Source organism: Plecotus auritus (assembly GCF_963455305.1).
Source record: "Plecotus auritus genome assembly, chromosome: 9".
NCBI classification, from domain to species: Eukaryota; Metazoa; Chordata; class Mammalia; order Chiroptera; family Vespertilionidae; genus Plecotus; species Plecotus auritus.
In genome coordinates, this window is record NC_137783.1 from 80,589,167 (window position 1) to 80,611,294 (window position 22,128).

Consider the following 22,128-nt stretch of genomic DNA (forward strand, 5'->3'; position numbering starts at 1 on the left):
TCATAGGGAAAACTGGAACAAGGGAGCATTTCTGACACGGGGAACAGGACAAAAGTCCTGAGGCAAGATAACACTTGCCTGGAGTGAGCAAGAAGTAAGTGTACTGGAGAACTGTGAGCGGCGGTTAGAGCGTCAGGAGGTGAGTTCAGAAAGGTAGGCTTTTGACACCATAGACCATGGTAAGGCATCACTCCTGCATTACTGTTGTGGGTATTCAATGGAATACCGTGTCTAGAGCACTTGGTACCCTGCCTGGTACATGGTAAGGCTTGATAAATCAACACTCTTATCCTCCTCCTCCTTTCTCCTCCTCCTCCTTGTCATCATCATCATTACAGTTTCAACTGGTCTTTTTCTATACAGGCTCTTCCTTTGTCCACATGTCCTCCACATCAAGCCAAATAAGGAAAGGTCAAGATAGGACGAGGGGGAGAGACAGAGGGAGGGTTGAAATAGCCATTCGACACATTATTTGGTAATTTTTAAAATGTGATTTTACGTCTCTTAAAACCAAAAGGACCATATCAAATTTTTGTTTGAATGTCCACTTTATGTGTGTGTTTAATGCATATGGGGTATATACTGAATGGATTAGTAAATCCTCATTTGCTAAATAAATGTTGTCCAAATGAATGCACGTGAGGAGTGACTGAGTGGATAAATAAGTAACCAGTGAGATCACATCTGTTTTTAAGATTTCTGGGAAGAAATTTCTGGGAGATTTTATAATCCTAAAATGTTGTACACCCAAAAATGTTGAAAATATTTTCCATGAAAAGCACAAGAATGCTAAATAAGAACTATAAAGAAAGGAAATATTTGGAAGTGTCCCTAAAGACTGTGGCTGGAGATAACAAGGTATCAGGAGATGTGATAACCAATATACAGCTCTGTAGGATAACTGATAAGGGGTCAAAAAAAGGCACCAAAATTAATTGTTTACTGTATTCCAAATACTGTGCTATGCAGTATACTTTTAATCTTCATGATTCTATAAATTATTACCTTCATTTTATAGATAAGAAACAGCCTCAGAGAGGCTTATCCAAGAATGCGCAAGATAACACAGGAGTTAGTGTCTGACTCCAAAACCTGTTATTCTCCCAGAATGTAAAAAGGAAAGGAATCTTAACCAAGACCTTACTCCTCAAGGAATCAGCATAGCAGCACAAAGAAGAAATTAATAACAGTAAACACAATGTCTCTGATTCACTGTTCACATTTTATTACATATTTACCCAGGAGTGAGAGATTAGTATGATTATATATGATTTCAGAGACGGGGAAACAAAGACTGGAAAGTTATTTCCCCAAAGTCAAATTAAAACAAAAATCAGAATGCAACACTTATTGAACTGCAGCATCCGCCCCCGTCCTGCGCATGCACACACATATTCTAACAGGTGTTTTTCAAGAAAACAAGGCAATCACATTAACCAAATAATGCACAGATCTTTAAAAGTTTTTTTAAAGCTTTTTGTTAAAATCCATTCCTAATTTGCCTCCCTCTGCCTAAGAGACTCCCTGGTAGACTACTTGGTACAAATTGGTAATCAAGTGAGCACATTAACTCTTTCAGACCACAAGAACCATGTAGTTCCTCAGTGTTTCTATGTAGAAAAAAAAATGCCCGTTATCTAGCATTCGATTATCTAAGACACTCCACTTACCAGGATGTCCGCACACCTATAGCCCAGTGATAGCTAAGACTAATAATAAGGACACTGCATCACTCACACACACAGCAGAGACTTTGGGATGATCAAAGACTGATTCACAAAATGAAAAGTGCTTAACTCTTAAGTGTATTTTATTGGATTTCATCTGCTCACAAACTGATACTGCACATGTGAGATAGTATACTTTGCCAGAATGTCTGATGAACCAGAACGACTTTTTACCTTTTTGGATAAGAAAATATCAGCTGTGCCTCCAATACAATAGGAAATTTTTTGGTAGCCACCTATTATCGAATCCCATAGGCTCCTTAATGTTCAAGAAGCAATGTACTATCAAATCTGAGCCAAGGAAACTCATTGTGTAATAACTAAGGCCCATAAATAATGCATTGAATGATATAACTGAGTAGCCTTAATTTTTCAAGGCTTAGTTCTAACTTTGAAAACATAACGTAAATACTAATCAAGAAATTAGCATTGAGTTCCTCAAAAACTAACTAGTTACCAGTTATCGATTCTGGTTTGGCAGAAGGGGGTGGCCTGGGGGATCAATTAGCTATTCTAGAGCATTAACTGAATAGTGAAAGAATAAGACCCAGATATACATTAAATAATCTTAAAATCAGATCTGTGTGCAATACAAGGAAGGCTAGCAATGCCTTTGAATATTACAGTCTGCTTCATTTGACATTCACTCTCATTATTTCCCAAGACAGCATCCACTGCTCCAACTGATTTCCCCCCAAACACCCGAAGTTCAAGTTGACAGACAGGCCTTTTAATACACAATGAATACCTTCATCACTTTATACCTCTCCAAGTCATACTCATCCTCTCAGATTAGGCCAGATTAGGCCACAAATTCATTATCTCCAACCTCAGTTGGGCCCTCAAAAAAATACCCAATAATACTTCTACCTGTTCCTGGTCACTATTCCTCGCCATTTCTTAAAGCAACAATTTCTAATTTTATCACTGTTCCCAAGGACTCCATCCCTCCAACACCATTATTATGTCTATAATGATTGCTATAGGATAAATATGTGGATGCACTGGCTTGTTGAGATTCTTATTTAATATGATGTTTGATAACAAAGATTTCTTATACATTGAAATAATAATGAATAAAACAGCACGGTACAGATACCATCTCTATATCTTCCAGAGATACACATCTGATCTTTAAGAGCTAGAATGCACTGTGTCATCACATATGCTTCCCCAAATAGTTACTATGACTGCAAGCATTTTAAGATAATCATCGTTACCAAAGTTAGAGATAACTGGCATAAAATCTAGAGATTATTGTGAAGCTCCAATAAAATACCCAACATGAGCCCTAGCCAGTTTGGCTCAGTGGATAGAGCATCCGCCTGCGGACTGAGGGGTCTTAGGTTCGATTCTGGTCAAGGGCACATGCCTGGGTTGTGGGCTTGATCCCCAGTGGGGGGCATGCAGGAGGCAGCCAATCAATGATTCTCTGTCATCATTGATGTTTCTATCTCTCTCTCTCCCTTTCCTTCCTCTCTGAAATCAATAAAAATATATTTTTTAAAAAAATACCTAACATGCGAGGATTTTCAAAATCTAAAGCATTCTAAAAAATAATTTTACAACTATATTTACTCTTATTTGTGTCTAAGAAAAAGCTACAAATAGAACAGTTAAAATAATCAACTAAATATGTCAGCACAAAATCATCATAGCCTACAAAGCATTACTAATACATCACAAGCTACACAAGGATTTTTTCACTCATGTATTCATTCTCATATATATTGAATGCCTTTATAAATCAGACTTTCTACTACATATAGACATGCATAAATCTGGCTTAAGGAGGCAGAATAAACCAAAATCATAGTACAACACAAGTCCTAATACAGACATGTGAGCAATAACAGTACTCTATAGGAGAAACTGCAGGGAGAGAAAACAGAATGTGTGTGTGTGTGTGTGTGTGTGTGTGTGTGTGTGTGTGTGTGTGTGTGTGTGTGTTGTGCACAAAACTAATCAGAAAAACCATTCTTCCCCAATATTAAATTAGAGAGTTCATGCATGAAGAAGCAAAGGCATAAAGCAACAAGGAATGTAAGCATGTTTTTGACATTTTTAATTACTCTATTGGGCACAGCAGAGTCACACATAGAAAATATAGAGTGAATAGAAAAGGAGTCAAGCGGACTTCAAGGACTTGCAACTAAGATACCACCAGGACTTCCACACAGACGGCCTTCTCTCATGATAGACAGGTTCCAAATGCAAACTCTTCAAATGTTAGCTCACCATTTATTTGGAGAGTTCAACTTATCCACTGAATGAGAGAAAGACTAACTGGCTAAGGATGTAGAGATGAGCAGCTGGTATTATATTTTAGTAAGGTTTGATAGATAGTTCTATTCACCTAATATCCAAACCCCCTAGTGCTTCCTTTCTAAGAAAAAAAAAATATTTTCCTGGCATCCAGATCTGTTTCTTTCTCCCTTCACCTTTTAAAGACATTTTTATAGGCATGTGAACAAGTCATTGCTTCAAAATGAACCAGTAGATGGAGCATTTGAGAAATGTTGTATGGATAACACTGAAAAACACAAAGGCTGGTGGTACTGTCACAGGATCCTCAAGATAACCCTTCTCCCTCCTCCTCTGCCCTCCTCCACATTTTTGAATAGTTTATTTGAAGAAAGGGGCCTTAGCACACTAAGCAATGGCATGCGACCTTAAATGTAAGCTTAGGAGAGCTAACAAAGCATCTCTTCAGGAAAAACAGCCACAGAGTCCACAAATAATTAAAACCACAAACCATGACACCCCAAACACCTCTGCCACACAACCAACACGATTATTTTGAACACAAAGGACACAACCATAGGATGTAGTTCCAAGTCACCACTTTTATTCTGTCCCTATTAATACAAAAATTCACCTGGATATAGTCACCTCAAAGGAGTGGCGTCCGGGATCATCCTTTCCAAAAAAAAAAAAAAATCAGTCTGCAGAGCTCACTGCAGACTGGAGTCCAGATCAGTGATCCTGAAGGTATGGAATCCAGTCCTTGAGGCACAGCTGTGGGGTCCTAGCTATCAGGTGGGGTTTTGTTTAAAATATAAAGTCCAAGTCCCTCCCTTTCCCCCTCCCCAGAGCTATCAAACCAGACCTCCTGAGGGGCCCAGGAATCTGATTATAACCATTTTCTTCAGGTGTTTTTATGTTCCCTGAAGTTTGATAACCACTATTTAAATGAAGAACTGTTTAATAAGTCTCAAATCCAGCCTGTATTAGGAAGTGATTTTCTCACTGTTGTTTTCATAAGAATGTTCACTCTTTCTCAACTCCTCACCACAGCCCCACAAATCTCCAGCCTTCTGAGATATTTGCAGTTCCTCTACTTCCTAAATCACTCTAAGCTGGACTTTGCAATGTTATAAGGTGCTCTGAGCTTACAGCACATAATTCTAGATCTTCAGATTCTGTCCTGAAGTGAGTTTTGAGGAGCAAGACTGTCATTCCATCTCCTAGCAATGCATTTTTGGCAACAGTAGCCCACTTGCTGACAAATATTTCCCTCTCACTTGAGAGAGAATTGTGCAGACACTATAAGCAGACTGGAGACTGGAGGAGATTGAAGGAATCATTTCATGTACCTAACTTCTTAAAATATACATGGGCCACCTAACGAAAACCAGGAGGAAGATACTACCCCATCTGCTTGTTAGCACAGCTGCATTCTGAAAGTTTGCTTTAAATGGCAGGTGTAAGAAAATTCAAACAGGTTGGCATACTTGAATGTATCTCTCATAGAGGGATATTAAATCTAAATATATTGCCTGATAGAACCAAATAGAGCACAAAAAATATCATTCATAAAAGAAAAAATGTAATTAAGACGAGTAAACAAAAACATCCATTCATCTATTCTAAGCATTTTATTGACTATCCATTAGGTACTATTCTAAATTATCTATATATATATAAAAAAGCCTAATATGCAAATTGTCCCCTTGGGAGTTCAATGGCTCACTATGACAGGCGCTGACCACCAGGGGGCAGCACGGAACAAAGGAAGGCCCTGGCCGGCAGCTGAGGAAGGGAGGACCCGGCCACCAGCTGGAAGGCCCCAATGGGCCCTGATCGCCAGCCAGGCCTAGGGACCCTACCCAGGCATGAATTTCGTGCACCGGGCCTCTAGTATGACATAACCGTAAACAGTGTTGAGGTTAGAGTCAGGATTTAAAAATAGGAACTTTAAAGTTTGAGCTACATCACTGGCTCATGTAATAAGCAAGGCCTACAAAGAAAACCTAGTCACCAGAAAGGCCTTGCAAATATTTTCCCTGCCTATGCACTTCATTTTTTTTTTCTTTCTAGAGGTATGTGAAGTTCCAAAAGGCATCATTCTACCTTCTCCCTAGCTCATGGGTGAAGAATGCATACATATGAAAATAATGCATTTATTTTACTATCATATTCAATAAAATATGTATTTTTTAAATTTTACCTTAAGTTCCATATGACAGAAACAACAGGACAGAGCAAAGGTGAATGAAAAGAGCAATGATGATACTGAGGGGAAAAGACATAATAGCACTCGAACACACTTCCCACACAGCTCAGAGTCCTTCAAGGTAGATCAATTATGAACTAACTAATAATCGTGGATGTAATTTTTCCATTGTCAAAATTTAGCTTTAAAACGAAGACCTAACAATTGAGCTGGTAGCCAAACAAGACTAGATCGCTGTACACAAAACATAAATGCCATTAGCTGGGTAATTGCTGCATCTCATCGCCTAAACCTTTGAACACGTGCACAAATTAGTTTGAATGCAATGGATGGAGAACATTTGACATTCTCAGACAAATGAAATAATCAACTTCTCTTTCACCCATTTTTTTTTCTAATTTAAAAATAATTTGTTGTGAAATAACCTACATTCTACTAAATATGTATGCCTTTGTACATATTCTTAAAAACTTGTAAAAGTGATTTTCATATTGTCACAAAGCACTCTGCAGTTTGACAGAAATGTTCAAATCTGCAATGATTACATACACACACAAGTCATAGCCAGGGAGCCAAATGGGACTCCAGTTCTAATTTTGTAATGGATTGACTGGACAATGCCAGCAAAATAAACTCCTTGTTATTACGTTTTGTTCTTTCTTAGGTACATGACATCAGTTAACCTATGAACTCTTTCAAAGATTACTAGCAAGTAAATTATTGAGAGAGAAGACATTTTTAGATCATTTGGAGGCATTCAAATTTGGTTGAAAGTAATGGATCTCAGCCCAAAACTATGACGTATTGAGTTCAAGGAGTTTTAAAAAAGGTTGCTCCTCGTTCACAACCAATCTACAAGATTGTTATTCCTATTTCACAATATAGGAAACCAAGGCTCAAGAATATAAGAGTTGGTTTTCGCAGGGGCTCACATTTAGAAGGGGGCTCGGCAGGGCGTTATTCAAACCCCTGACAAACTCTGAGCCTTGTTCTTTCACCTCTGCCACTTTCATGCTCCAGAGATGCAGTAGGGAAAGCAACAAATGGTCATTAAATTCTGATTTCAGATTACAGTGTCCATTTTTTACAAATGTGAAAACACTAAACTACTGGAATACATTTTCTCTAACTTTCCAATTGTAACGAATCTGTTACTAAAACTTTGTTAGCTAAATTGAGCACAGATTTTAAAAACTTCAATTAAGATAAAAGTTATTAAATATCCCACCTCACAAATATATTTCATATATTTTTCATTATTTACATGCTAGTTACACCCACACTCTCAAGGCTTTTTTAATAGTTTACACATGTCAGAAAGCTAATAGTATTCAATATCAGAGGAGGCTAAATATGTATTTTATGTCCTTTCACTTTTTCATAGGCTTGTATCAATATAATATTTTTCCAAAAATAGTGAAACCATTTTTCCTGTTTTGCTACTTGAATCGACTTCCCTTCAGTTTTCTCTTTGCTCACTGTTCTCTCACTTCCTTGGACTATTCTCTATGTCAGTAGCTTTCCTCCCCTTAGTTGTCATCCTTCCAGTCCTATAACTTTTCTTCCTGCCATTCTGCTCTGTAGCTTCTGAAGTCTTCAAAGCCACCTGCAATGTTGTAACAGCCAGTCGTCCTCTGACAAGAAAACAAGGGAAGCCTAGCCCTCCAGTTGGTCTCAATATCTTCACTGACAGGCTGACACTAGCAACCCCCAAACCGATGTCAGAGTGAAAGGGTTCTCCGCAACTCTCGTTTATAAGAATAAAATCGAAATAAATGGGTTACTAAATCCACCCATGACGTATACTCCCCAGCTGTTTCTCCACATGTGTTCCCAAGTAAATCACTTCAAGATAAATAACAGAATAAGTGATTTATGCACTTGCAGTCAGGACTTCAGGGTTGTTTTTATGGTTATGGCTGCACTCCACAGATTCACAGTAAACAAAACTACCCAAAGTGGATGATAAATACACCTTACCCTAGACATCCCCAGGACAACTGGAGTTCTTGTGATTTCCCTCAATACAGTTTCATTAAAATAAAGGCTATAATTAAAGAAGTCGCATGAGGTCAAAGACTGGGAATTTTTTTTTTCTTCTGGCTATTGTATTGCCCGTGCTTTGCACAATACTTGCCACATAGTAGGTCCTCCAATATCGTTTAATAATTGGGTGGAATAAATATGGCTCTGATGCTCCTACTTAAGAAAGTAATCTACTTCCCTCAAAAATTTAAAACTCATAATATGTGCTTATTTTTCTTTTATATGTCATTATGGCAGTTTATCAAAAGCTTGATAATATATTATATGTCTCTGTATAATCACAGAATAAGGGGGGACCCTAAGTATAATACCTTACAAGTGAGAAGGATCCTGGAGTTAAAATGATATGGACGGCGCTATAAAAATGTTTGGTTGTCCAAGGCACAAGGAATGAAAATCAGGTCTCCCAAATTCAGAAATTTTTATAAATTTCATCAATTCAATTTACTTTTATTATTAAACTGGTATAATGTGTTATAATCTTTAAATCCAACATCTATGTATATAAAAATGACTTTTAAAATATCAAAAACCAGACTTTGAATATCCCATTGATCAAACAACTAGTTTCATTACTTGACAATATGCTAGTATTTATTAAAATCACTCCATTTTCCTACTTGCAAATTATTATGAATGAGTAATAAATCTCCAGTGGACAGCATTCCATGATGAAGCCACTAAGGAGAAGAGAGCTTCCATAGAAAATACAGTTTTTCCTGAAGTATATTGTGACAAATACAAGACAGCTCATAACAATCAAAACAACCAGAAATAAAAGACAGGACATAAACTGTCTCCTCAAGTATTTTCAGAGAAGTTTAGAATCCTGACAATGCAGGAGAATGAATCTACTAGAACTTTTTGAAGCAGTGTTCTAGCTCACCAAATAACAGAAAACAGGGTCAGGGGTTGGCAACCACAGAAACAAGTTACTGCTTTAAAATATAACCTCTGTTTTATTCGTGTTACTAAGTCTATTGGCAACATGGTCAGCCAATGAGATTTATTTATACAGAAACTATGATGTTGAAAATGTTTACGCTATGTTCACCAGTATGGTCTCAGCTTTCAAAATGGAGAAGATTTACAGCATTGCAAGTACATATAGCTGTTGCATTTATTAGATCACCACAATAATGTTCAAATTTCTTATCCTAAAAACCATTACCTGGGTGCATTCCTTTTATCCAGCAAAAAGCCAGTGTCGTTCAAATTTTACTTATAAAGGTAAAAATTAGAGAGTATTTCCTCCCCCTTGTTCCAGTAGTAACCACCTGGGTTCTGTTTCTTTTATCTACTCCTCATGCAGGTTAAATTAGCATTACCAGGGGCACCGCCATTGCTTTTTTACATATTTGTAAATTTTGGTTCTTACGTAAAAAGAAAACTCCAAGACTATTTTTTTAAAAATTCCCCCCAAATTAATCATTGTCTTTAGTAAAATAATTGTATTCAGATATGGATCTGTTGTACTAAAGATTTAGTATATTGCATAAATGTTGCTTTAGATATTTACACAAAGCTACAGATGCACAAGATTAATGGGCTCCTTTAATAAAGACTTAGGTTCAACAACATCAAATAGTTCCTAAAAATCACACTTTCTGGGAGATTTATTTACAGTAAAGAGCAGCAAGCAGCAGCCAACCCATTTTGAGTTTTGTTTCCTATGTTATCAATTATGAATGAGTAACATGGGAGAGATGACAGGAGGTAAACTGAAGGCAAAACATACAAGAAGAGGAAGATAACCGAAGAGTAGTGTCACGATTCAAAGACAAGATCGTGCCCCATTAACGCCAGGGCCACCGGGATATTTGCAGGACTATCATCAGCTGCAAGAGGACTTTCACAAGGAGACTCAAAAGTAGCCGAACAAGATCAAAGTTCAGTTTCATTTTGGAGAGTCCAGAGAAGTAGAAGTCTCAAGGAAGAGTAGGTAAAAGTGCTGTCGGGAGTTGAAGTCCTTGTATCCAAGGTCAGGGTGGGAATGAAAGGTGGACGGGGCTTTGACACTGCATCTTTTCCTGATTCTGTCTGCAATAGTGTGGATTCCTTCGAAGCAGAGGTCGCACAGACAGAAAGACTAAAACACAGGTCTGGCATTCCTGCAAATGCACCAAGTCAAGGGTGGCTGAAATGGCTGAGCAGGAATGAGCAGAAGTGCTCTGGAAGGATGCCTGGAACCAGGGGAGTCTGGCACACCTGGAACTGCTGATACAGTCATCCCGGAATGAGCACTAGTTTCGAGGGCTAGGAAGGCATTTGCTCACTCAACAGATCTTTATGAAGGTCTTAATATAAGGAAGGTATGAAAAAATGAGTGAAAAAGCACTGGAGAAGTCAGGGGAAACAGAGTGAAGGTTTGATGTACAGGTGCAAGAAATACCAGGGAGGTTTAGAAAACCAGACACCAGAGTTGCCCAGAGAAGAAGGTTAAGCTAATCATGCTCAGTGAATAAGTAAAAAAGAGTATGGGGTGGGAGAAAAGAAATTAGAGGGGTTTTTTGGTGTGCGTGTTTTTTTCTTTTTTTCATCAGAAGGCAACTCAACAAGTATCTGACAGCCAGTGCCTGAAGACTGGAGAAAGGGATGCGTCCCAGAATGCAGATAGCCTGTGGAATTCAGAGATGTCAGAGGAGGTCACGCTAAGAACAAGAGTGTGGGAAAAAGGAGAGGAAGAGTTTCCTGGAAGGGGCAGGCGCCCCTTTGGGACTACAGAGATGAAGGGCATGGGAATGGGATCTGCGGACACAGTGCCTGGGAAAGTTTGGGAGGAAGAAAACAGGTGGGTGCGAAGGAACCCTGGGCCGTCAGGATGAACGAGGATGAGAGGCTGGGGTGGGCGGGCAGGCCCCGAGTCCGGAGACCCCGAGAGCGAGGTCTTACTCCTTTGGCGTGCTCTAACGCCCCTTGCCCCAGGGCCCAGAGGTCGGGGTCTCGCCCGGGGCCACAGGAACCCCAGGCCAGCGGGGTGAGTCCGGGCCGCCCCCCAGCGGTCGGGCTCAGTGCACGCCCGACTCGCCCGGCGCCAACTTTCCCGATCCCCGTCCCCTCCCGACGCCCGGCCCTCCGCCCGGCTCACCGAGGGCGCCGTCAGGCGGCTGATGCTCTCGCCCAGCGAGTCCAGGTTGACCCGCCTCCGGCGCTGCGCCCTCCTGGCCCCGGCGGCGGCGGCGGCGGCAGCGGCGGCGGCGGTGGAGGCAGCCGTGGCGGCGGCGGCAGCGGCGGCGGCCGCGCTGGCCTCGGGCTGCCCGGGCGGACTCCGGCTGCCGTTCCAGCAGAGCCTGGACAGGGGGCACTCCCCCTCCTCCTCGGGGCTCGTCTCCAGGTAGTCGGAGCCCAGGGAGCTGAAGGACTCGGACGAAATCTTCCTTCGAGACATGCTGCTAGCGGCGCTGCGGGGCCGAGGTGGCGGCCGGGACGCGGGCGGCGGCGGGAGCGGGACCGGCGAGCGGCGGCGTTAGGCGCGTCGGGGCCGCGGGGTGCCGCGATCGCGCTCAGCCGGGAGGGAGTCTCCGGAGCCGCGGAGCCCGAAGAGCCCGCAGCTCATGGCGGGAACTTGGGCGCCGCCGCTCGCTGGGGCCCGGGCTCAGCGGCGGCGCCGGCAGGGCTGGGGGCCGCCGCTGCCTCTGCTGCAGCTCGCGCGGCGCCGCCTCAGCGCCCGCCTCGGCGCATCGCCGTGCGCCGCGCTCCGGCTCGCGGGGAGCCCCGAGTGTGTGACCGCGCGGCGCGGCTCGCGGGGAGGGCTGCGGCCCGTGCGTCCTGGAGGCAGAGGCTGCCACCGCCCGCGCGCCCGGCTCGCCCCCCTTCCCCTCTCCTCCCGCCTCTCTCCTTGCAGCCCGCCCCCCTCCGTCTCTCTTTATCCACCACCCCCCAAGCCTCCCTCCGCCTGTATCACGTGTCGCCATCATACTCATTGGGAGTCTCTGCCTTGCCTGTCGCCACGTTTCAGGAGCAACAAGGACACTTGGTTGCCGTCCTCCGTGCGCCCTCCCCGCTCTCACCGTCTCCTCCTCCGAGGAGTGCACCATAGTTCAGATCAGACCAAGGCCCTCACCCCAAACGCCTACCCCTCGCCCGCGGAGGGGGCGGCTGGGGCGCAGACGGGTCCGGCAGGCGCTGAGAGAAGGGGATCCTCCTAGGGAAAGCCTGAGCGCGCGAAGTGGGGGTTAAGGTCCATATTTGTCCTTTCCCGCCTTCCTTGGACTTTATTTAGGAAGTTCTGAGCTGGGGGAAAGGCCGAGCGAGCCAGCCCACCCATTCCAGAGGAGACGCTTACAAGGAGAAGGGAAGGGACCACATGTTGGCACCTATTCTGCCGAAGCAGCTCGTGGGGACAGTGCTCGCCGCCCCGGAGGCCGCGTGGCTCGGAGCGAACCCAGAGCGGGCGGCGCTGAATGAGGACGGCGTCCGCTCGGCGGAGAGCGCGGCTGCGGAGCGTCGGCCCCGCTGGGCGCGCGGGGCTCCTGGCTCCCGGCTCCCCGCTGGTGCTGGACAGCTCCGCGGGCCACCTGCGGCCGCGTTAGATGCGTCTCGGGCTGGGGGACAGTTCTGCAGACTCTACCACCTAGGACTGGGGGGAACCCGGCGACTGACCCCATGCCCCTCCTTCTCCAGGCTCTTTGTGCCAAATACACGATCTGTTTGCACTTGGCTGCAATCGCTGCCCGGAAAGCTAAGGGGAGTGGGAGAAAGGCTTTCCAAGCCCATAGAGAGAAGCGTCACAGCGCGAGCACAGCTCTTGCTGAGAGTTTGTGGTGGAGCTGCTTCATTGCAAACCAGCAGCCGCCCCAAAGCACCCGACCCCACTGCGCTGGCTTTGGCTCCAGAAAAGCCTCAGACTTGTTCTGACATTGGGGGGTGGGGGACGGGAGGGAGCAGATAAGATTGTCCTGGAAGAGGGGACCTAGGCTGTGCTTCCCTCCGCAACAAATCAGGTGAGCACCCTCCCCACCTTTCCCTTCCCAGGAAAGAAAAGTTCAGGGCTCAGGCTTTAGCTCCCTAATGACACCAAGGCCAAAGCGTCTTTATTTTCTTTTGTTTCCACTGGAAATCAGACACAATTATACTTTTTATCATAAAGAACAGTCATCAATTCTTGTTTCACTGACCTTTTTTCTGAAATACAAAGGATGGTTCTTTTGAAAATTACACAATTCCAACTTTGGGAAAACTGTCTCAAATTCTTGCTGTGCAGTATTGACCATGGCAAAAGTTGGAGTGCTTAGTTCTTGTCTTAGTAATGATGATGTAATTGTCAAGTGCTTTATAGTCATACAACTTTATAGCTTCTATTAAGGGTACTAACTAGCATTAGGCCCTTCACATTCTTTTAATAAAACTACTAATACAGCCCTAGCTGTATTAGTAGAGTGTTGGCCTGTGGACTGAAGGGTCCCAGGTTCAATTTCAGTCAAGGGCACATGCCCAGGTTGTGGACTCGATCCCCAATAGGGGGTGTGCAGAAGGCAGATGATCAATGATTCTCTCTCATCTTTGATGTTTCTATCTCTCCCTCTCCCTTCCTCTCTGAAATCAATAAAATATATATTTTTTAAAACTGCTAATACACACACACACACACACACACACACACTGTTCTGTGTGGTTATGGTAAATAACCTTTACATTGAACTTAAAACCCCAACTTTTTCTAATCATTCTGACTCTTGTCTCGAAGTCAAAATGACTGAGTGCTGAGTAATGAGTACAATTTGTTCCTAAAATTTACAAGAGGCCCCCAGTCTTCCTGTTTACACTGGAGGTTTATTGCCAGAAAGAACTCTGAACCTACCGGACGTTTTTGCTCGTGTGAACCATTTGAATCAAAGACTCTTTATAGAATCTAGCCAAGTGAAGTGGTCCTAGAGTTTTCTGTATGAATTAGCCTGCCTTTGATCACGATTTTCCCACTGATTTTTAAACTATAAATAAATGGAGGCCTAGCAAGAGACAGTCTATCATCTGCATTAAGGGTTGCAAGGGCCTCCTTTGTGTTTTTGTTCAGGAGCTGGGGTCAAAGGCTCTTGATAGGAAGAGCGCTGTGTTCTATATTTGAATTTAACATTTTAAAAGGGAGACCATAGGAATAACCTATTCTCCATTTTTTTTTAAAATGTGCAAGCCTTAGAACTAGTAAAAGGAATCCAAACACTTTAGGAAAATGAAGTTTCTGCTGGGATGTAAGAAAAAGAAACTTGCCTATACATGCCCACAAGTCCATTTCTGCTGTATGTATTGTGCTTCAATAAATTCCTTAAAGCCCACTCCCCTGTTGGGAAGGGAAGTGCAGGAGTGTACTTGGTTTGCTTGTGAAGTTGGCGAGGGCACCTGAGAACTCACGTCAGATTGATCAAGCATTGGGGAGGACTCCTTAAGAGAGTAGTTTCTCCACCTTAATAAAGATGGTGACTGTTTCCCCTTTAAACATAAAACATCGGTGGTTGTGTGTGCCTTACCTTCGCATACAGCATTGCTATTTATGAACTCCTGCCACTTACTTTGCCTTGTTTAATTTGATTTTCATTCTTGCCAGAGAAGTAGTTAAGGAAAATTCACCTTTGTCAAATTCAAGTGAAAACTACAAGCAGTCCTCATTCCCCACATTCTTTACAACTTAGAGCTCCACACTCCTTCCTAATTTGTTTCCATCCACCTAAGTCTCCAGCAGGAAAACCTGCAACATCTGATAAGCGTACCCTAGAGTGGAGTTCTTGCCTGATGTCATGAGACTGAGGAACTCTCCTCCTAGTCAATCTTTGCATAAACCTGGAGACTCACAGGAGCTGTACGTGTGACATTAAAGGAAGTTCCTCTAAAGAAATATAATAGCTGGTGATCTCTTAACTAGGGCAAGTTTTTCTGGATCCCTAACCTAGAAATTAACACACATAACACCTACTCCTCCCCTGCAGGTTAATCCTATGTCCATGTTTCTTGGAAATCTTTCTATGCCTCCCACTTCCTCACATTCTCTATTTAAAAGAGGGCAAACATACTTTCTCAGTGAGAGATTGTGAACAAATAAGGGTGGATATACTGTGCTTTATATTCTTGCATAATTTTGTAAGGAAAACTTAATATTAAGGAAAATATCAAAATGAGAAGAATCAACTACTTTGTTCGTATATAAAGGGGCATATCATGGAAGATAATGCAACTCATCATTCGATGGTTATATTTCATCACAAAACCATCCTGAAGGGATCGGGGACTTGTTAATCAAAGCAAGAGTTGGGAGGGGCAAGGAGGAAATAGAGAAAAACAATAAAGTCAATGCAACACTTGGTAGACTTTGTAGGAGAAAGATACTTGTGAATTAGTGGAGGACTGCCTTGTTTGGAGGCCACCATATCCAAGAAAGCAAGAAAGAGTGAGAGTAGTGAGCATCTTTTGGTTCCTTTGGCAGACAGTACTCTCTTCCTTGCCTGATTTTAAGTGGCCATAAGTGGCTTTGCACTGCAGAAATCCATCCTCCTCTGAGGAGAGACCCTGTAAGTCAATGCCACCTACTGTTCCCAACCTTTGTGTCTTTAGCATAATTAGCTCTCTACACACTTTTTTGACTTTAGGATTCTTTCTCAGGTATTAGGTGCAGATTAAATGGGAAGATTACTGTGCCTTTTTCTGTGTACAGTATTGTCTTTATATGTCTAATAACAGCAAATGTTCTGTCATGTGGTCCACTGTAGCCTTTAATAATTTTCCTAAATACTTCATTCCACACAAACCCTTTGCTTTCCAATTTATTTCCAAACCTTTGCCTTCCAAATCTATTTAAGTAAAAGTAACATTTGTTGAGGAATCTAGTATGGACGAGGGCCTGTTTACTTGTTGCTTCATTTAATATTTACATTGCCACAATAGGTCGTATTTTTCCAATTTTGCAAATATGAAAAGTCTTGCACAAAGTTTTAAAATGTCTTCCCCAAGGTCATGAAGCTGATAAATATTAGTCAGAATTCCAGGCCTGACTCCTTAGTCCATGTTATTTCCTTTGAAACATGCTTCCTGCCTGCCTCTTGTAATTGTCCTCAAATGTCCTAAAAACACAGAGAAAAAAACAGCTGATTAATGAATGTCAGCTGTTTATTGCATTGCCAATAAATATTACACACACAGTTAACATATTGGAATTATTCCCTGGAGCACAATGGCGTTGGAAGAGGCCTGGTCTGTGCAGACGCTCTACTTTGTAGTAGATGCTTTGCTAATAACTGGCCACGAGATCAAAAGCAAGTTATCTAACCTCTTTGGGGCACAGGCCCCCCATCTCTCATTTAAAAGAGTTGGGTAAAATCTCTAGGATATCACCAATCCCAATATGTTATAAGTTTTCTATTTGGGGAGTTATCCATTTTCTTTCAGACATAGCTTGTGTCTAGAAAAATTTCCCCTTCCACATTGCAAGGTCAGCTTCTCTTTTTTCTCCCTGTCCTTTCTGAGAATGCAATTCCCCTGCAAATCCCTTCCATAGCTGCCTAAAGTCTTTTGCTTAGATGAAGCTACCATGTACATGGCCCACAGAATTAAATGGATAAAAAAGAAAGATTTCAACTCAATTGTATTTGGTTAGATGTTCAGCCTCTCCCTGTCTTTTCATAACCTAATTCTTCTGTCTGCTTTATTATATTATAGAAAAGAATTATATCCTCCTGTCTGCAACTTACTAAGCTTGACAGTGAACAGTAATAAGCATGAATTATCAATAAGTGTCTTGATGTAACCTTGTTAATGTTAATAGACATTTACTTAAATATTTTCAATTTGTCACCAATATGCAATCTATTATTTAATCATTATTTTAAAATAAAGAATCTATTTTTAAAATTCAATTTTAACATAAATATTAGAATTCTTAAGAGTATTAACATTAAGAATAAAATGTTGTACCCTTGTCACTAGATATAAAATAAACATTAACCAAATGTTCCTAATAATGATTAAGTGGCAATGTACTCACAACCCTTAAAATAATTAATAGGAAAAATTTTCTCTGGAAGAAATTTAAAAAACAAATTATAATTTATACTCATGCTGTAATCACTTCTGGAAAAACTTTCAATGTGGATATTGAAATGAGTGACTTCAGCAATAAATAGATTAGTTCAAGCTTAAAAACACCAGTGTGTGCTAAAATAAATCTGAAACATTTCTCCACAAAAAGATGTGAAACCTTCAAGATAAAATATGTTTACCCATTTCTCTCAGTTCTCCTTACAGTGAGCAAAATGATCATGAACTCCTCTTTTGGTATACAAAAATGGACAGGCATCTGTACCACCACAGCGAACTAAGAGGAAAAAGCTCCATGTCTATAATTTGCACGGGATCTTAGTGGGGCCACATACTAGTAAGCAGAGGAATCCTTGTTTCATAATGAGCAGCATGTACCTGTGTAGACAGCCCTCCCAAAGCCCAGGTCCTCTGCACCCGGACCCCAACAGGGACTCTGTGTCTCCCTGCAGGTTGTGCAGACTGCACGTGTGTCTGCTCCATCCGATAAGGTCTTTGCACTTTTATCTCAGAGAAGAAAACTCACAAACTTCCTTGGTTTTCAGGTTTTCTAACTAATTTTTAATAGCACCCTTAGCCAAAAGAAATACCTAACAATTCCATGTATATGGTAGTTGCGCCCACATATTTAATATGCATTTATTTATATCCTAACAACTTAGTTGCATTTGAAAATACATGTAAAGTGGAAAATAATATTTTATTTAATTCTTAAATAATTGAAATTGTTTAATTAGTTATTTTAACTAAATAAGTTGGGTACTGCACGGCTTCACAAACCTTGGGATGAAATTAGACATTGCCACCTTCATTTTCTGTTCCATGTTGATTTTTCTGTAGCTCTTGCTTTTTATTGTAATAACTTCCCAATACCTACCTTCACAAATGTATGAAGTAATTGAAAACATAACACAATCGAATGTTAAAGCCATGCTAAGAATTTGCTCAGTTTTCCACAGATGCTCAGTAATGCTGCATTTCCCTCCAATTTCTAAACTATCCCTCCTATGCAGCCACTCCAGCACCAGGGCTGGCTGGCACATTATTTGGGGAATTGTGACTCTGGTTGCTCAGCCCGCCCCAGGTTCTCAGAAATGCTTGTCTTTTATCTTTATTACGGACTCTAAATGAGCAAATAGACAATAAGAGCTTACAAATGTAAAATGAAAATTATGCATCTTACTGTCATTTTCTCTTATAATAAATTTGTGTACAGAATATTACCTTAAGTGTGATTTATGTTTAGTACATTGTTCTGTAGTTTACAAATGTATAAAGTTTTAATTCATTAACTATCTACCAACTAAGCTTTGAATATATAATAAGAAACAAAATAATTTAGAAAGACACAAAATATTTGCTCTTGACCTTTCTTATACATATAATCTTTTTACCAAAGGTTGTATATGCTGATAGTCTAGCAGATCAATAGTACCTCATGAAATATTTTTAAAAAATTTTTATATGTGTTTTTTTAAACTGACCCTGAAACCTTGATAACTATTCTTTGTTTGAAAATAACAAGAAAGGCAAGGGTAAGACTCATTATTACCTAAGATTTCTACTTTCAAGCAGGGAAATGAAGGTACTTTATTGCATTTTGTTGATAGAGAAGCAAAGGCATCCAAAGATTGAGGAACCTGTCCATGGTCCATTGGCACATAGTTAATCACAGGTAGGGCTCCTAGCACTGCAAAATCTCCTTCATAGTTCTGTTTTAGAAGGCTGTCTCTACGAAAGACTATCCCTTGGGGAGGGAAGAAAAGTCTAGCTCATTATTTGTAGAAAATATCATGTGAGTTCTTTTCTTAGGTAGTAAAAATAGATTTTTATTGATCCAGTTACACATACTCATTGTGGCTAATTTAATTCATCCACATCCATTCATCTCAACACATATGTATGTGACTGAAAGGTTGGTGTTAAAACAAGCACAAGTGGATATTATAAAGATAAGATATGGTCCTGGCTTTGAAAAAGTTACACTCTAATAACCATAAGAGAAATTAAATAATATCAGAAATTAAATAGCATCACAAAATAGTACCAGTTCAGATGTCATATGGAAAATAAGTATTATAATATTTTAAGAAAAAAATAGATGAACTTCAGATATCTCCTTATTAGGAAAATGGGACTGGAATTGGTCTTTGAAGAATGAGTAAAATTTGAATGAATGGAAAGGAATGAATTGGGCATGGAGAAGGAAGAGAGTATGCTGTTTGGATATACTGGGAATGCCATCCAATCTGAATCAGAGAATGTGCATTGAGGAATAATGAGAAATTAGAATAAGAAAATAAAGACAAGATTGTAAAAGGCCTTACTATGGACTTTCTCTGGCAGTCATTGGGAAAAAAATCATTTTAACTTTTGACCTGAGAAGTGACATGAATAGAGTGTTGTACAGATCAAAAAAAGCTACCCATCCAATAACAGTCCATTAGACCCAGGAACATAAACTAGCAGGTCCAACTGCCTCAGTTGTTTAGGAAATCAGTTGCATACCATGAAAATTTAGGTATGTAACATTTCATGATCTCCCCCACTGCACATGAGAACGCGCGCGTGTGCAGACACACACACACACACACACACACACACACACACACCATTTTTATATCACTCAAATTTGGAACATACCTGCTATATAATATCTACCTATGATTTTATCCAAGAATATAATCCAAGTCAATAAAGTACATCAGCTTCTTTATTTCACCTTTTTATGGTCTAACATGGCCAATTTTCAAAGCACATCAGTCATTAATAAATAAATACAAAGAAAAACTACCCTCTACAGAAACCATTTTTTAATGGGACCAAAAAAAAAAGATCTAGTAAGTGCCACTTCAATGTTAGGGCCAGTTGTGTTCTTTTACTTGATAAAGAGGCCCCAAAATCCTTCCTTTGGTGTCCAGAACTGTGACTTGATTGACTCAGTGAAGAGGATTTTAATGAAGGTTGGTCAAAAAAAATCATCCCACCTTGACTCATACCAAATATGTTATGCTCTGACATTAAATTCAATACACTGCCCCTTTCTACCAGAGAAAATGTTTGAGCTTGCTACCTTTTGTTTTCAATAATCAAAAGAGAATGTTCATTCACACAAACTAGAATGATTGGCTCTCAGGAATTTCTCATCAGTTAGGGAGCCAGAATAATTATATACTTTGAAAGCACTGTCAGCCAGGTCCAGGAGGTCCAGGAGGCAAGGAGAATAGAGAAATAGAGACATGGCTGTGTGGATACTAAGATTTGAAAAGATGACTGAAATGGTCAGCAATAAATACTATCCTACAACTAAGACCAGCCAACAGGAATGGACAGGTAGTATTTGAAATGACCAGATGGGAATGATATTGAAGCAATGGCTAGATGAGGTCACCAACTCTGCACAATATGAAGAAGAGAATCTTAGGGAAAGCACAGATGAATAGATTACTGAGCATTTTAACAAATGACATTTTTGTTCAGAGACACCACAACTGAGAGTGCTCACTACTTTTGTAGGAGAAAACAAATAAAAGAGGTTTTGAAATCAAGAGTCATGTCCCAAATTTCCCATAGTCACTGTCCATTTTTATAAAGCAGTAGCCACCACTTGCAACTTTAAATTCCTCAAAGTGTAGTTTAAATAATTTGGTTAGAGTATAAATGCAAATGCCCCATTCAAATATCATAATTGATTACTTCCAAAAATGTTTAACAAGATAACTACAGTATTTTTAAAACTCAAATAGCATTAGAGCCACCAAGGGGAAAGGCGCAACTTGTTCTCTACCCATAGTTCTTGTCACTTCTTCATTTTTTGTGGTTTACATTATGCTTGTATTTTCAGATTATGTAATGAACCATAATAAAGTTAATTGTCGCCAGGCTGATGAGGTCATAGATTCTCAATGTCCTTGATTTCCGATTATTGTAGCAGCATTTCTTCCTCAGTTGTTCCCTGCTCTACATGGTGTCCTATTTCAAAAATGAACACCTTTGCTTTTTACTGTTTGCTTTTTGTTGGTAGTTTTCCGTTAGCAAAAAATAATACCTTAGTCTTTTTTTATATTTGTAAAGCTTTATTATTGCAGTTTATTTACTTATTTTTTAATGAAAAAATTTTAATGTTGACACAATTGCAAGTGTCCTCCCTCTTCCCCCCCCACCCCCCCCCCCCTTGCCCACCTCCACTCACCTCCACCTCCCCCTCCCTTGGCCTTTACCAAACTATTGTCCATGACAATACCTTATTCTCATTATACAAATGGCATAACCTAATTGCTATAAAATTTGGCCAGATTTAAAGGAAGTCGGTATTAATCACCAAAAACTAATGTGAGTGTATAAAATAGATTGTGATATCCTCTATACATTTGAGAATTAAGTACACATGAGCAAATGTTTGGCAAATATTGGCAAAGCTATATTGTCACTAAAATTCACTGGAATACAGCAATCAATAACAAGTTGATATTAGAGTGTGGCAAGATCCACTGTTCCAAACAAAGCTGCTTGTTCTTTTCACAAAGAAAACCAGTCCTTTTTATTCAAAGTTATTAGTACCCAGTTTGTGAGATACAAAATAGACAATAGCTGTTGAGTAAATTGACAAGTTGGAACAAGTTATTGGTACTTTCAAGCCTGATTTGATACATATACAAACAAGAAGGAATTTTACTTCTATCACTAATTAGTTATGAGGAATTTATGTATTAATAAAGGTCCTTTACATGTTTTCTTCATTATGCCTTTAACTTACTTATTTTGAACAAGGAAAAGTAGAAAATACTTTCTTAGGGGTAATGGAATCATTCTTTTTTGTATTAAACATTAATTTCATGATTTATTTTATTTTTTATTTTGTATAAAGCAATTTTTATT

At 40.4% G+C, this 22,128-nt stretch overlaps 1 protein-coding gene across 1 annotated transcript in view; it reads right to left on the bottom strand.

The window, feature by feature from the left end:
* Positions 1-11,617, bottom strand: part of GUCY1A2 (guanylate cyclase 1 soluble subunit alpha 2) — a gene marked incomplete at its 5' end in the record, with an annotated part of 306,525 nt that extends 294,908 nt beyond the window's left edge. The window contains one exon of the mRNA XM_080643198.1: positions 11,318-11,617. Within this exon, the coding sequence (XP_080499324.1) occupies positions 11,318-11,617 (300 nt within the window). The remainder of the gene's footprint in view (positions 1-11,317) is intronic.
* Between the last annotated feature and the right edge of the window lie 10,511 nt (positions 11,618-22,128).